Source organism: Antedon mediterranea, chromosome 2, assembly GCF_964355755.1.
Source record: "Antedon mediterranea chromosome 2, ecAntMedi1.1, whole genome shotgun sequence".
Lineage (NCBI taxonomy): Eukaryota > Metazoa > Echinodermata > Crinoidea > Comatulida > Antedonidae > Antedon > Antedon mediterranea.
The window spans coordinates 16,593,921-16,609,678 of NC_092671.1; the positions used below are offsets into that span (position 1 = coordinate 16,593,921).

Sequence of the window (15,758 nt, forward strand, 5' to 3'; positions counted from 1 at the left end):
ACGATTTACAGAAATTGAACATCATTAATAATAGTACTAAGCCCTATGGTTGTATTCCTAAGACTGCAGTAATATCAACATTAATACAGTTGAAATTACTTGGTATAATTTAATCAACAAACATGCGTAGAAATTGTAAAATTGATTATTCAACCTACAGTATAACTTTCACTATATTAATTCTTGAAAAAAGTATTTTTGATCTACAGTATGAAACCTTTCAAAACCACTATTTACTATCATTAGTTAACATTTAAGATTCAAACTCAGACTCTCATACTTCTTTAATAAGCCCTACCACTGCGTGTAAGCAATCTCGTCTCCTTTTGTAGATTTCTCATTGTATCAAGTTTTAAATTTTTCAGTTTATCAAAAATACTCTAACATGATTAGTACACCATGTTTCCTGTCCTGCAAAATGGCATACTTTATTAGTCGGTTCGAAATAAATAACAAATAAAACGTTTGTATCAATGCTAGAAGATTAATATGTCCATTTTGGAAGAGTAACATTACACTAGAGAACATTAAATAAAATGAGTTAATGGATATGTTTTAAATTTACAAATTAATGTATATTTTCAGCTTTAGGAAATTATGGTGCGGAAAAACATTTACGTAGGAAGCTTGATAAAAATAGCTTTCCTGAAACGGAATTAAATAAGCCACTTTTTCTACCCGCAATACATTCGACTTTAAACAACGCATAGACTACATAAGAAGTAAAAAGATAATAATGTCGAGAAGCAGTCATGCATTCGTGATAAGTAGAATGGACGCTGACCTTAACAGAAACTATGAAAACGTGACATTGAAATCATTGAATCGTTTACACCACGATTCCTAACGACCGTCAGAGAGAGAGAACGGTTTCATTTGCCATGGATGTAGGCCAGTTAAGACAAATGTAGTGCAATAAATACGGCCGTTAATTGGTTGGTCAACTGTCTGGGTGCGATGGATTCACTAACATCGTAAGATAATATGTATGTTAGGTAATTGCGAATATAAAATGTAGATCCCTTTACCTTGTAATGGAATATTGTATGTTACAGTAGGTGATTGTAAAAACATATAGTATGTAATTATTTTTATTTTTTTTTTAAACTGGATCTCTTGCCTAATAAAAGAATATGCATTGTGAAAATGAAAAACAAAGATGGATTGGCTGAATAGCAAGAGACTAAAGGTGGCTGAATTAATACAGTAGCAAGGGAATAAAGGTGATGATAGCAAAAAAACAAAATATCTTGCCAAATGTATGTAATTATTGATATACAAGTGTTAATCCATGTTTATCCAGCAAAAGAATTTGAATACAAATTTAATGACAACTGCAACACAGTTTACAAGTGATAATCAAGGGATACAGTAACCTACTTTCAATTGCAATGTAGGTTTACCAGAATAAATATCATCATGTTCACTTGTTTTTATCAAAATAATTCTAGGTTTTCTTTCAAAACATTTTCTCTCTTCAAATGCATCATTTTTTTGTCAGTAAGTTCATACTTAAATGGTGGTGTAATGAAAAGGGTGAAATATTTTCATAAAGGATTTTTGTAAATTGATATTTTATATAGACTTTAAATAGGTCATGCGAACTAACAATAAGCCACTCCAAAGTTTAGCCTATTTCCTAGTTAAAAAACACACCTGTCAATCAAAGGTACTGTAAGGTGTGTCTATGTTTTTTGGTCAATGCATGGAGAAATAAGTTCTTATTTCTCCATGGTCAATGTGATGACATCTTTTCAAACTGCCCTTTAAACATGTATTGATTGTTCTCTGCTTAAAGTATTGGGCGTGGCTACCACACCCATGAATAATTAAAATTGATAAGGTTCATTCTAATTGACCTACTTCAATTGAAACCATTTATTTATTCACTTCCAATGTAACTGTGGTGCATTATACTTTTTTTAAGCAGGAAAGATATGAAGACAATGCTATTGAATAAAAAGGCAACATTTATGCAAGATATCAACAGGTTTTCACTACTAAATCTGGTCTGTACTATGTTTTTTTAAGCAGGGCAGGTATGAAGACAATGCTATTGAGTATTAAATGCAACATCTCAATGCAAGATGTAAACAGGTTTGCACTACGATATCTAGCCTTACAATTTACATTCAGTGGATGGGTTAAACCTATCCAACCCTGATAAAAGGGTCTGGTGGAGCTTTATCATTACATTATCTATCCTTAGATCCGATAAAGTCACTAGTACATACTCACTGTACAGTAATGTACTACACAGAAGCAATGAAATAAAATTATTGTGCTAATGCAAGCTGGAAATATCACATTTCAGCTGTGGTAATCGCACATGATTTATATATTCAATCTAAGAAACACACAAAGCTGACGATTTTTCATTGAGGAAATTAAATTGTACTGAATCATTGAAAATTGAGAGGAAAAATAAAGTGACTGATTTATCCTGGTTCTGACCTATATAATTCATGACACAATTTTATATAAGTTTCATATTTGTTGTTTAATATAATTAAAATCAGACTTGACGTAATTTTACGGAAATCGGACAATAACCACCCGGACAATACCCACCCATTATGGACTGGTGTATAACAATGTTATGCATTGGCATAGGGTTTTTTATCAATCTCTATAATAATAGAATGAGATTACATTTGTTACTTCCTATTATATGCCTTTGAATTCTTTGAAAATTTAACCCAGTAGGGTGTTTGCAGTATAAAAGTTAAATACCTTTCTTATTCTTGCAGTTTTAAAAAAGTTATGTAGTTTTTAAACATGATTTCACTTATAAAAAGACAAAATAAACGGTTTTAAAAATGTAACCGAAAAGTAACTGTCTGTTTGTTTCTAAATACTGATTTTATTTTTTTATAATACAAGAGAATACAGTATATTATAGAAAAGCAATAAAAGTGGGATGGACACATAAGACAAAAAAAAACACCATTTTCTGACAGACAATCTGACCATTTTTTACTTTAAATTACAGTTTTTTCAGGTAAATAATTTCCCCGATCCAATTTTTAGTCAAAGCCAATAACTAATATGTGAGATTAAAAATAGCATTTGACAATACTGTACAGTATATCTTTAATCTACAGACAAACTAAGCAATACAAGTTAATGATGCTATATTAAGCTATCTGCAATAAAGGGCATCTTTATCTGATTCTGTGCACACACCTTAATTATGTTTATTCTCAGAAATGAGTGCGCGAAAGCGGCCAACTCAAGGAAATAAATCAATCAGATTTGCTTGTGTCATTATTCACAATTAGGTGTTCCAATAACGACAGATTTCCTTTCTATTTTTGTACAATGCACATTTTTTTTATTATCCGGTTTAATATTACCTTTAATACAATGAGTAATTTATGTCAATATTGTACATCAAGTACAATATGAATGTCAGTTTGTGACACTATTCTATTTGAATGTTTAACTTATTAATTTATATTATCTCTTCCAATTTACTTAATATTTACAAGAATTCAATTCAATATGTTTTATCGTTCTGTCACACTAAATCTCATATAATTTTCATTTAATACCAGGAAATTTTGAGCACTTTGTGAAATTACAGATAAATTTAGTTTTTAAAAAATAACTACTACACTGTCTAAAATAATAAAGTACTGGGCCAAATGAACATAACGTTAGTATTTTTATTTGTTATTGTATAAAATTCACTTCAATCATCTGTACTGTACTGTAAACAAAACATAAATGAGACAAAAATAATTAGGAAAATTTTGATTACTAGCCTTAACTAGACTTTAATGTATTCATTTCAATAACAACATATTTTATGATTATTGATCATTTAAAATCAAAAGGTGTGTGTTAAATAAAATCATAGTTAAACAGATGGTATGTTGTTGTTTTCATTTTGGATTGCTTCCTTTTCAAACATAAGGAGTTGGTTTCCAAAGAAATGTAGACTATGACCTTTGAACTACATTACCTCAATCTGACAATAATAAAGTTGAGAGTCTATTACCAGGCATCATATAGAAGAGTGACCTAGATTTTCTTAATAACATATCTACATAATTTCTTGGTTCTTCAATGTTTGACCAGCATAATTAATGATGGTTTTCTTTATGATGCTTCTCTTCAAGAAATATCTGGGTACTACCATCAGCAATAAATCGTTCAAACTAAATGTCATATATTTTGCATTGTAATTTTAGGGGAGGGCTTTAGGCTTTTCGCTGGGACCTCCATTGGATCTGCCTATGTTAAAAGTACTTTTAATTGTAATACCTGACACAGTGACAGGGAATATGTATACAGTACTAGTGTATAATAAGTACTCTAGCACAAAATATTATGACGCAATAGATTGTAAAAAGCATACAGTAAAGTAAGTACAAAAACAATTTGCCAAAATGTATTGATGGAAGCTACAGTACATGTACATATTATTATTATTATTATTATATTATTACTTGTATAGCGCACATTTATACAACATTTAATTATAATCAGCGGCGCTTCACATCAATTAGTATCGTAACATTCTTTGAAATATAGTGCTTTTAAATGTTTTTTAAACTGATTATAGTCGTAGTAGTGTTTAATGTGACTTGGTAATCTGTTCCAAATTTTGGGTCCTGCTACGGCGAACGAACGGTCAGCAAATTAAACCATTATTGTTTGTGAGCATGTGTTCTATTGATTCTTATATAGTAAAAGGTGAATCATAGAGCAATCAAATAAAGTTTGGTAGTAGTACCGTCCAATATTGGGTATCTTCACTAGATTTACTACTTTAATCTTTAGAATTAAAACTAAATTTCAAAAAGAAGATGCAGACATCCTTAGATTAAATATTTCCCCTTTTTATCCTACTCATTGGCTTGACCAATTTACTTGTGGTCACTTTCAAACCACAAGTCCAATTTAGTTATTTAGGCCACATCAAGGACACATCGATCTTGGACTTATAAACTTGTTTTACAGCCAAATACTATTAACAATTTATTTTTATTTACTAATGCCATCAATATAAAGACTTTTTGATAAAACTCTGTCTATACTATTTGACAAAAAAAAGTCTGATGTGCCCAAATATGGTAGTGATATGACATCACCATGTCCATATATGGGCACATCACATTTTTTGTCACATAAAATTTAAAAAATAAATAAACTTTCCCCATATTTCTTTTCGTATTGCAAACATCTTTTATTGTGATTAGCTTCTGTAACTATAGGAGTTTCTTCTATGCTGTAACTATGCAGTGCTTTTGTTTTCATTAATCAATTGTTTTATAGTTTTTATTTTTAATCAATAAAATAATATTTTAAAATTTTACTCCAGCCTCAATTTGTATTTGTTCAATTTAAATTTGTTTATGTTATATAAAATATACATGTGTTAAACAGCAATTTTGTACAAAATCCCATTAGTGAGAACAGATTAAACGAAGGCTTATATTCAATTCACACTATTGTTGGACAAGAGCAGTGTTTGTTTCAGTGTAAACCTACTGTCAACTAAACACACTAGAGTTCAGGTGAAGCCTATGGCCAGGTTATTAGCCAACGAGTATCATATGAATAATTCAACGAGCAAGAAGAAGAGTCGCATCGATCGCTGGTTTATACTAACTCGTTTATCAATTGTGTGAGAAATCATAGTTACACGATTGTCCTGTGAGAATCAATCCATCACAGGGATGGATCCATGGCAAAAAGTGGGAAGCAAACACATGCTCCAGGATCCGCCCTTTGTTTTTAATACCGTGAAATTGATTAAAAAATGTTAAAACTCACTGGTCAAACAGTGATTATGAATTGTATCAACAAATCATTACATTACAGTAGTATTATAAAGATGTGATGATGTTAATACTGTATATTATGTTGTATACTGTGATAAAAATAATAATAATTGGTATTACTGTATAGCTCTTAATATAATGTTTCTAAGTCCTTTACACACAAAATGATCCATCAAATCCTAAAATAATCAAAAAAGGAAGAAAAGTAGAGGAACAATTTACACCGATCAGTGTAACTGTGTAGTATAGTATGTAGAAAAGACAGATACAGTAGCATAGACAACACACACTAGGAAAGGCATATACAAATCTTAAGCCTTCAAAATGGATGAAGGGGAAAGTGATAATAGTATAGAAACCAAACCAGTTTCCACAAAGGAGGAAAAATCATCATGAGCTATTCTGGTTAGGCCTACTGTATTTAGTGGCACTCTATTGTTTGAAAAGGGCACTTTGGGAAAACAATATCAGAAGAAATTAACAAAGAGAAGAGGGACAATACACACAAGGAGAAAGATACACCAAGCTTACCTTGCAACCTTCACACGTGTGAACACCATAATGAAACCCAGAAGCTTTGTCACTGCAAACCTTACATAAAATGTTCATATCTGCTATAACAATCTGAAAAATAAAATAAAATTATGCATTTAAAAAAAAATGTATTCAATGTAGTTAAATGACTAATGTAATAGTTGATTAAAAGTTGCAAAATATGGGAGTATAGTGTTCTTGGTAACATACAGTTACCATCCATATGTAATAAATTATTATATTACATATTCCTGACAACTACAATTCAAACTGCACAGAACCATTGTCAAATACCAAAGTGACATACTGTAGGAAACATTCTCTCAAAACATACAGCATCTATGATGAGATACTACTGTATAGTCATACTCACTTGTGGCAACTAGCTCTGACCACTCCAAAAACAAACCCAACATGTAAAACTTAGTAATAATAGTGGTTTAATTATCCAAGTTGCTCATGTTTAATAATCAATCCTCCCTCCCTTCCTCTTTAAATGATCTGTCCATTCTGATTGGTTAAGTTCATATTAACATGATAGTCTCATTTAAATCTCTAGTACTGTACTCGAGTTCACCAACAGTTCGAAAATCGTTTACTTTAACTGCGAGACGGTCGGTAACGAGACATTGCAAGAGAGATTGTTGCATGTTATTGATTGATGACAATCTGGTAAAATTCTGATGAATTCAAGATATGTATTATAGGAATTGATAACCTCAATCAAAGAAACTCTGATACAGGAAATGAATCGAAATGCCCATGAAATTTCCCCTGCTTATCTGGACAGCGCAAAATCTAACTTAATGCGACATAACCATTAAAGTTTTAAATGGATTCGGAAATCGGTTCTCCAGGGTAAGAGACATAGAGATTGCCCTCTGACACAAGATGAAGTTTTAGCCACGTATAAATATTTGATCCAATAAAAAATGGCCAACAAATTACTCTGCACATGAAATAATCACTCAAATGGCATTTCATAATAGACTACAACTGTAAAACACAAATTATTAACATAATGTCAATGCTACTGCACGACATAATGGATTCAGACAAAACCGTGAACTTTAAACCTCTTATTCTATTCCTTGTTTGATACTATTAATAAAAAACAGTTCAGTTATCACTGTAAACTGTCACGAAGTGAAAGTTTATTCAAAACTCTTTCCTACGCCACAGCCAAAAAAATATATATTTTTAATTTTTTACAGCTTCATTTATAGTTCAATGTTGATGCCGTAATATTAATAATGAGTTTCTATCAAGAAATGTTTAATCATTTGTAATGAAATGAGATAAAACATGTTTGGAAATCCCCAGCCACTGTGTAAAAAATTGTAGGTAGGACTGAAACAAAAACAAAACATATTCAGATTAATAACTACATTTCTTATCCTGTAAAGTTGATTAAACTCGCCTCCTGGCAAAATTAAAAACGTGACCCCTAGCATTAACAACGAATAATTAACTATTTCTGAGCAACACTATTGAACTCATATAAAAAGATATAAATATTTACATTAACTCATACAGTAGCTGTGTAAAAGTAATATAAAACAACATACGGTAACAATATTCTAAAATCGTCATAAAAAAAACCAACTACAGACTCTAAACAATCATAAGTATAAGAATGCTACTTTCATTTTTTGGTTTAACAGAGGAGACGTCATTCAATGTCGTGCTAAAAAAAATTATTTAATAATTGAAAACATGAACATTTATTTTAAAATTCATTGCAGTTAATAGATAGTGGCAATTCTAACATAATCTATAATATATATTGCAATTCTGCATTTCTCTCCATTTCTGACAGGTTATGAAATTTCATCATGTTTTTACTGACTTCAATATAATTATTGTTTCCGTAAGTTTATTTTATTTATTTATTTCCTTTTATTGCATCAAGTAAACAGTGATGGAGTTGACATAAATATTTTAAAAAAATTATTAAAGTAAAAAAAAACAAACAAAAAAACATAGTTTGTGAGACTACGGTATATAATACAGTAGCTTCATAATTTAACATCATAATAGGGCATTATTGGTGTTTCTGGCGCTAGCCGACTACTGTATGGATGTTTACAAGCCCGTAGCCAGGGGTGCCCTTTTCAAACTAGAAACAAGCAGACTCAGGAGATTTTAGAGGTCTAAAAAGTAAAGTGCAGTGTTCTGTTGGACGCAAAATGAAAGTTTACAGAAGAAAATGGTGTTAATTACCTAATGCTATACAGTTCAGTAGCATTAAGTGGCTATTATAGCCTGGAATTAGAACACTATTATATACTGCAGAAGGAATTTGCTGGTACAATTGATAAAGACTGACTATATTTTTGTAGCAGTGCCAACATGTACTACTAGCAAGAACATTCTGGAATACTGTAAAAGTTCAATATGCTATGTTTAATAATTCAAGGTACTGGAGGCCTACTGTACAGTAGGCCTACTGTACAGTACTGTATATAAAACCCCTTTTTTCAGATTTGCAATTGGATGGATGAAAAAGTTGTTTTATATTTTTACCTATTACTAAATATAAAATATAACCATTTAATTTAAAAAAGCATTTTGTTGCATTGACTGAGTTTCTAAATTAAATACTATAGTAAGTTGGAACAAAATTGGATACTGAGGCCCATATACTTGAAAACAAAGGGTGATAAACAGATGAACTTTATATAATAAATGTAAACTAAAATTATGTTGCCAACTGAGACACATGGTTTAAGATTGTCTGAATGATAGTGAAAAGGATAAAAACTGTTTTTACAATAAATCCCCCATTACGAAGAATTCGCTGCTGTGGAACACTTTGCTCGTGTAATATTATTATTTACTTTACATATTGATCACATGACAATATACAGCAAAAGTGTAATATTGACAGCATTATGAAGTCTGATTTCATTTGGAGAACTTGATAGTGTATTTGCTGGAAGGTTAGAAAAAGCAGTGTGGAATGTAGGTCAGATGAAAGAGCTTCTAGTAACCAAGTAACTAGTGAAATTGACACAGCATATATACTAACTGTATACCACTACAGTATATTATTTTATTATCTATTATACAATGTACCCTTTATTCTAGAATAAACAATCATTAAAATACAACAAAGGGAAGGGGGAAATGTACAGTATTTATGTAATCTTAAATGTACAATATTCACTACGAGAATAAACCTTTTATTCGTTATTTATATTACATATTCCTTTAGGGTAAATATGTGTCAAGAAATATGAACTGAAATCAGCTCTGGTATAGAGGGGCCAGCACTAAAAAGCCAGGGTAATTTCCCCACTCTTTTAAAGGTATAAATTCATCATAGATTTGTTTATTTTCCTATAACTAGTAGTAGTGAGAAATTGATGTATTATTATAAAGTCATTATTTAAATTGTATGAACAAAAATGTTTATATTTTAATATGTATGTCTACAATAGATGACAAGTACAGTATTTGTATAGTTGTAAGGTTTGTATAGTTGTAAGGTTTGTATAGTTGTAAGGTTAGTATGTACTTTGAATTAATACAGAAAACAAGCATATAATTACTAACCCATCACATAAAGACACATGCACATCTGTGTTTATTAACTAGAATACAAAATAATCAACTTGGGTTTTTCATTTAAATCAGATTTTGAGTATAGATTATCAGCGAATCTCCAGTGTATGTCCGATATATTATTAACCTTAATTTTCCGAAACTAGGTCAAGTTATAATCTCAATTTTGAAACCATACGGGACACAACCACTACTTAAAAGTTTCTGCAAACTTTGCTTCGTAGAATACAATATGGACACTGTACGGCTAATAGTAATAAACATAATTTAATTACTGTGTGCAAATATTAAATGATTAAGGTAAAGAATTGTTTGCAATGTACTGGTAACACTGCAGCATGTCATGAAATCAGCCAATCAGAGCCTGTGGAATCCTATTGTGAAGTTATCCACTTGTACTGATGGCCGTAAAGACTTTTAGCACTCAATCGCAACCTGTATTTAACATGGGCCAGATGTTCATATTTGCGACAATGGGTGTCGCAATTTGCTATCTGTACACTACAGTACAACTGGTCAAAATGTGATGTTTGTAGGAATACTGTAAACTCATTGAGCAACTCAGTAAAAATATAAATAATAAAGATAGGTCTGAATAATTCATACTTTTCCTTAGGAACTACTGTATATACACATATATGAAATATTCTCTCTGTACTTATTTTCTATTGAAAAACTACAAAGAACATAACATTGGTTTCCTTTGGTACTGTTGAACCATGTTGAACCTTAATTTTCTAAAGCCTAGTTTGGTTGTCATTGTGTAATAACTAATTGGTGGTTTGCTGATAGAGAACAAATGAAAATGTTTTTTATTGGATGATTTTTTTATTGGTAAGAAAATGCACGTTTGTAAAAATATAGTGTTCAAACTATTCTTTTCTTCTTAATAGAAACGGGGCCCTTCAGTACTACATGCAATGTAATCAGTGGTGTAAGATTAATTTCAAGCTAATGTGGCTTTCAACTTTGTTTTAAGTGACCTAGATTCTCTGTACAGTACGTTAGCTTGTTGAATTATTAAATGCATATACTTCATTGTACTGTACTATATGATATTCTGTACAGGATGACCTACAAAAGTACAAACCTTTATTATTAGTATATTACAACATTGATACCACTAATTACATTGTTAAAGTTTCACATGTTAATTTCAATGGGTTATTTGATGAGATTAGATTTGTATCTTTTACTTTCATATCATCTTTGGATTTGCATGACACTTAGTAAGTGTATTGTTTTCTATTGTTATAAAAGATAAAGAAAGTAGATTTTTTTTAAATATACAGTAAAAAATATTGCTCAGTTCTTCCGGAAAACCAGCTCAAATGTAGGTTGGGTCCGCCAGGCCCGGAACAATTATTGATGCTAAATGAACTTTTGGATGGATCTACAGACAGACAAAAAAAAAATATAAATCTATTAATAAGCGTGTTGTCAGTGTCACTAATATACAAGTGCCTGTATACCACCTCCTTTCTTATATAAAAAAGTCCGGATGAGAAACATTTATTTTTTATTACTTATTTTTACCAGCTATTCTGGTCTGTACAAACTGTTTAGAATAACCATACTGAAAACAATTCCTATATCAAAACAGATAAAGAAAATAGTTTTATCATATCCGACAATATACTACTAATGTAGAGAACTGTGTTTGTAAGTTAACAGAAACCATGGATATTTCAAATTCTACAAAATCTACAAATTTAACATAATATTTCTGGGCAGTACACCGGAAGACGATTCCCTTCTCCTTTTAAAAAATGTACTGCATTTTTTAACGTCAATAGCTTAACGTCTCATCTGAAAGACGGTGCACTATTCCGACTGCCATACGGAGAGCGATGATGGGATCTGCATCATTATGGACCAAACAAAACCTATGTTCTTTTACAGTTCACCTCACAACACAGTGAATTTTAGGGAGTTTAGCCGACTGCTCTTTTAATTTAAATGTGTAAAAAAGTGTACAAATATTATGAAAAACAAACAACTTAATAATTATACTGGTACACAAAGAGGGAAATATCATAGTTTATGTTAAAGAGGTTAGAAATTTCCATGTTGTGCCAAGGTAGTAAATCAATCTAATGGCTACCATAGATAGTAGTCCAAGCAAGCAATGGTTCACTTGTATATAGACTGACCTAGATTACAAGCTATTTGAATGATAGCGTTTTATGAAAAGCAATTTATAGGCTAAATAGCTAGCTAGCTATTTCATTACAAAAACTTATGTAATATTAATAAATACTGTACTGTATTATTAATAATATTATGCATGGTCTTCACTTTAATATTGGCATACAGTACAATATAAATAATGAGTCTTTACTCTAACTAAACAACACAACAATACACTATGATTAAGGGGCTAAATCTTAAAATTAAAAGTACCTGTTATTTTGTTAAACAATTGCTAATATCAACAATTGTACAGGTTTATTTGTACAACATGGTCAAAATAATTTTATAGTACATACAGTACCTTACGCTTTACAGCCAGTTCCAAAGGATACGCAACAATCTCACAGCTGAGCCAGTGCTTGGATTAGAGACGTAGTGTATTGCACAAAAGACAAGACCCAATTGTCATATTAAGTTCCACTTTTTCAAACAATTTTCAAACTATTTTACACAATACAATCTTAGAGAGTTTTTACAAGGAAGTCCGAGTAGACAAGACCCAATTATACTTGTACTAAGACCCACTTTGTGAAAAGCACAGACCTACTTGTAAAGCGATCGATTGCCCTTGTGTTTATATCACCATTCTCTCATTAATTCAGTTCACGCTTCAATGACCCCTGACCCACTTTCCTGCCGTGCAGTTAAAGTCTTTCTCCCGCTGTTACAACCGTTCCCCACAAGTATCACATACCAGTGAAACAAAAAAAATACACTTGTGTTAACATTAGGTGATTGTCCAGGGAGTGAGTTATTTATAGTAGTGAATATCAGACAATGGTAACCGGACGAAAGAGCACATACAACCTCCAATGAACTCTCGTATCTGACATACTTCATAAAAAGAAGGTAATTCATAACTATAATAGGCAAACATAGGCTATGTGCGTCAGGCCTACTTTCATTGCCAAAACAACATAGAAGGTATAGTGTCCTATATTAATAACCTGGTTGTCTAAAGGGAGGCTGATTGAATATTTGGCCATAATAAGTCCCATGGCGTTTTAAATTTAATAATGAAGATAAAACCACATGTATTAAATATTTTAGTTAGAAAACACAAATGACTCCACTGTAAAAAACATACTTTCTGTATCAACAACGTAAAAAAAACAATTTTAATTTCTATTCTATAGTAGGATTAGGCTGTTTGCCAGAATGTCTAGTAGTAGACCAACGTTCCGCAAACTAATGTATGGAACAAACATCAATTACAAATTACTTTTTTTAGTTGTTTCGTCCATTCATAGGCAACAGTTGATTTTTCAGTGGCTAAAACTGTATAATATCATCCAGTATATACAGTATTGTTGTATAGGCCTAAGTACAACAAAAAGAATTCAACCGACTTCGTTAATCAACTTGATGATATGGTGACAGCAATACATGCTTTTTACTAGTTATGATTGTGATAATGCATAGTGTAAAATATTACATCCATATGTGTCATGTGCGTTTTAAAGGGAAAACTCCGGTCTGTGCTGAATTTCCTTGACATTGCCGCAATTTTCAGTGTCCATATTCCTAAAATATTAGGTAGTATGACTATTTAATTTTCTTAAAATGATGCTTTATAAACGAATTCCATAAAAACCGAAAACCACATGGCTGGTATTATTAATAATGTTATACTAAATAGCATATAACAAGTTTGCATTTGAGTGAACCAATTGCTTTTAAATAATTTTGCCCAGAAACCTGAGTCAAAACATTTTCACAAACAAGCCTTTGTTTCATTATAGAAGCTACAGTACTACTAATAAATCATGAATGGTACTGCTATTCTCTAGGCTAATCAGAAGTTGAGTCCAACTTGCTTTTTACAGCAAACTATCACCTGCTTTGAAAGTGTAAATTGGATATTAAGAAAGATATACAATACAAAACACAGCCTTAGGTACAGATGTCTTATGTCTGAATCATACTTTTAATATTCTAAATAATTGCACTGGGTTGCCAAATTTTCCTTGATTTATATTCTATCTTAAAAATGGGATATCCATTCTTTCCGTTCTTTTGTATTTGTTCTTGTAATTTTTATGTCATTGACGCATTGATATAGTGAATAATTATTTATAGAATGACCAAAATTAAAAGACATTAAATTCTACTAACTTTCAATTGTGCAATTGTAAAATTATTGTACTGTGTATCCTCTTTGTACAGTATCTTATATGTCATCTATATAGTATCATTTAAATCATATCATACTCAAATTGGCTACAATTATTTCTAACAACCACCAAACACCAAATCAAATTTATTCAACTTATGGAATCTTTCAATTTAACAAATGTTTCTGTTTCTATGATATAATATAAATATGCCATAAATAACAATTGATTTTAAATTAAGAGTTGATATTATATTAGTCATGAGATTAGCTTTCAAGATAGTTGAGTTATAAGACCTTTGGGATCAGAACTGTAATAAGCTGGACAGGCCTGAGGCAGATTTGCTATTAAACTGGTGAGGATGGTCATCTACTGATAAAATGACCTGCTATAATTGTGACATGTGTATGCAGATTGAAAGCAAGAGGAAAAATAATTGTTACATTAACTGTCAATGGTGTTCAAAAGGAACTGGATAAGATGACCTTCCTTCAGGTGTCCTAAATCTTTAAATGAAGAGTAAAGGTTACACATTAAAACTACCAATACAAAAGAGCCAAAGGGAGAAACATAGTCATCACCAATTACAATTCAAAAGTAAATATAGTACAATAGGTGTATTGTTATATACCCAGAAAGGAAAGTAAAATGGGGTACATCCTATTGCACAAAATAAACCCGTAGCCAACAGAAGGTTCAAACTATTTAGGCCAGTAGCCTTTGTTTTCTATACCAACAGTGGAAAGTTGATAGAAAAATGGGCCTAAACAAACCTACCATATCTCAGTTTTATTCAAAATTAAATAAAGCCAAATTAAAAATGAATGCATTACTTAGTTAAATCATAATAATACTTATGTACTGTATTTAGACAAAAAGACAATAACAAAATTGTTTATACTTTGGTTATTAATTTAATTTTACTAATACTTGCTGTACAATTTCTACAAAATTAATTTAGAAAATAGGCAAACACTCCTTGTGTCCATTTAAATTGTCACCTCAATTTGACTCAGACAGATTTGGTTTTCCCAGAGAAATAAGGTTTTCCAAACCATTTAAAAATAAAACTGTTTTAATTTAGTAATTTATACTACAAAGAATATTAATTGAATTTTGAAACAACTAAAAATTCAATTATTAAAAACATTGTAAAAACAAAATCCCAACAATAGCTATTAAAGTCTGCAAAATATTACCTTATTTCAATTTAGGATAGAATTGATAGGTTATTTAGAACAAGGCAGCCTGTCCTATATACTACTATATGTAGAGTATTAGGCCCTGTTCAGACCCATGGCGTTAGACCGTTTTAGCGTACGACGCTAAAAGAATGTGTGTCTGAACAGTTGAGGATTAGCGTACAACGCGTCGTACAACGGTTGTAGCGTTGTAGTGGAAAACGGTTGATAGTACCGTTTTAGCGTACGACGCTACTGTAAGTCAACGTTGTATCCAATCAGAACGTTTCCTGTTATGACGCGAAACAAGAATTGACCTAGGCTGACATCTTGTATCGTCAATGTGTGAGATGGATTTCAATAACAAAAAGGCCAGA

The 15,758-nt window shown here is 31.1% G+C and overlaps 1 protein-coding gene across 2 annotated transcripts in view; it reads right to left on the reverse strand.

Moving 5' to 3' along the window:
* LOC140040584 (nuclear receptor subfamily 1 group D member 2-like) overlaps positions 1-15,758 on the reverse strand; it is a 56,261-nt gene that overhangs the window by 32,041 nt on the left and 8,462 nt on the right. Inside the window, exons 1-2 of one of the 2 annotated variants that reach the window (XM_072086631.1) lie at positions 12,388-12,798; positions 6,324-6,416 (exon numbers count right to left, since the gene is read on the reverse strand). In XM_072086631.1, coding sequence (XP_071942732.1) covers positions 6,324-6,401 — 78 coding nt within the window. In that variant the 5' untranslated portion in view covers positions 6,402-6,416; positions 12,388-12,798. Of the gene's footprint in view, positions 1-6,323; positions 6,417-12,387; positions 12,799-15,758 lie in introns of those variants that run through there. The other variant, XM_072086630.1, reaches the window with a different exon arrangement.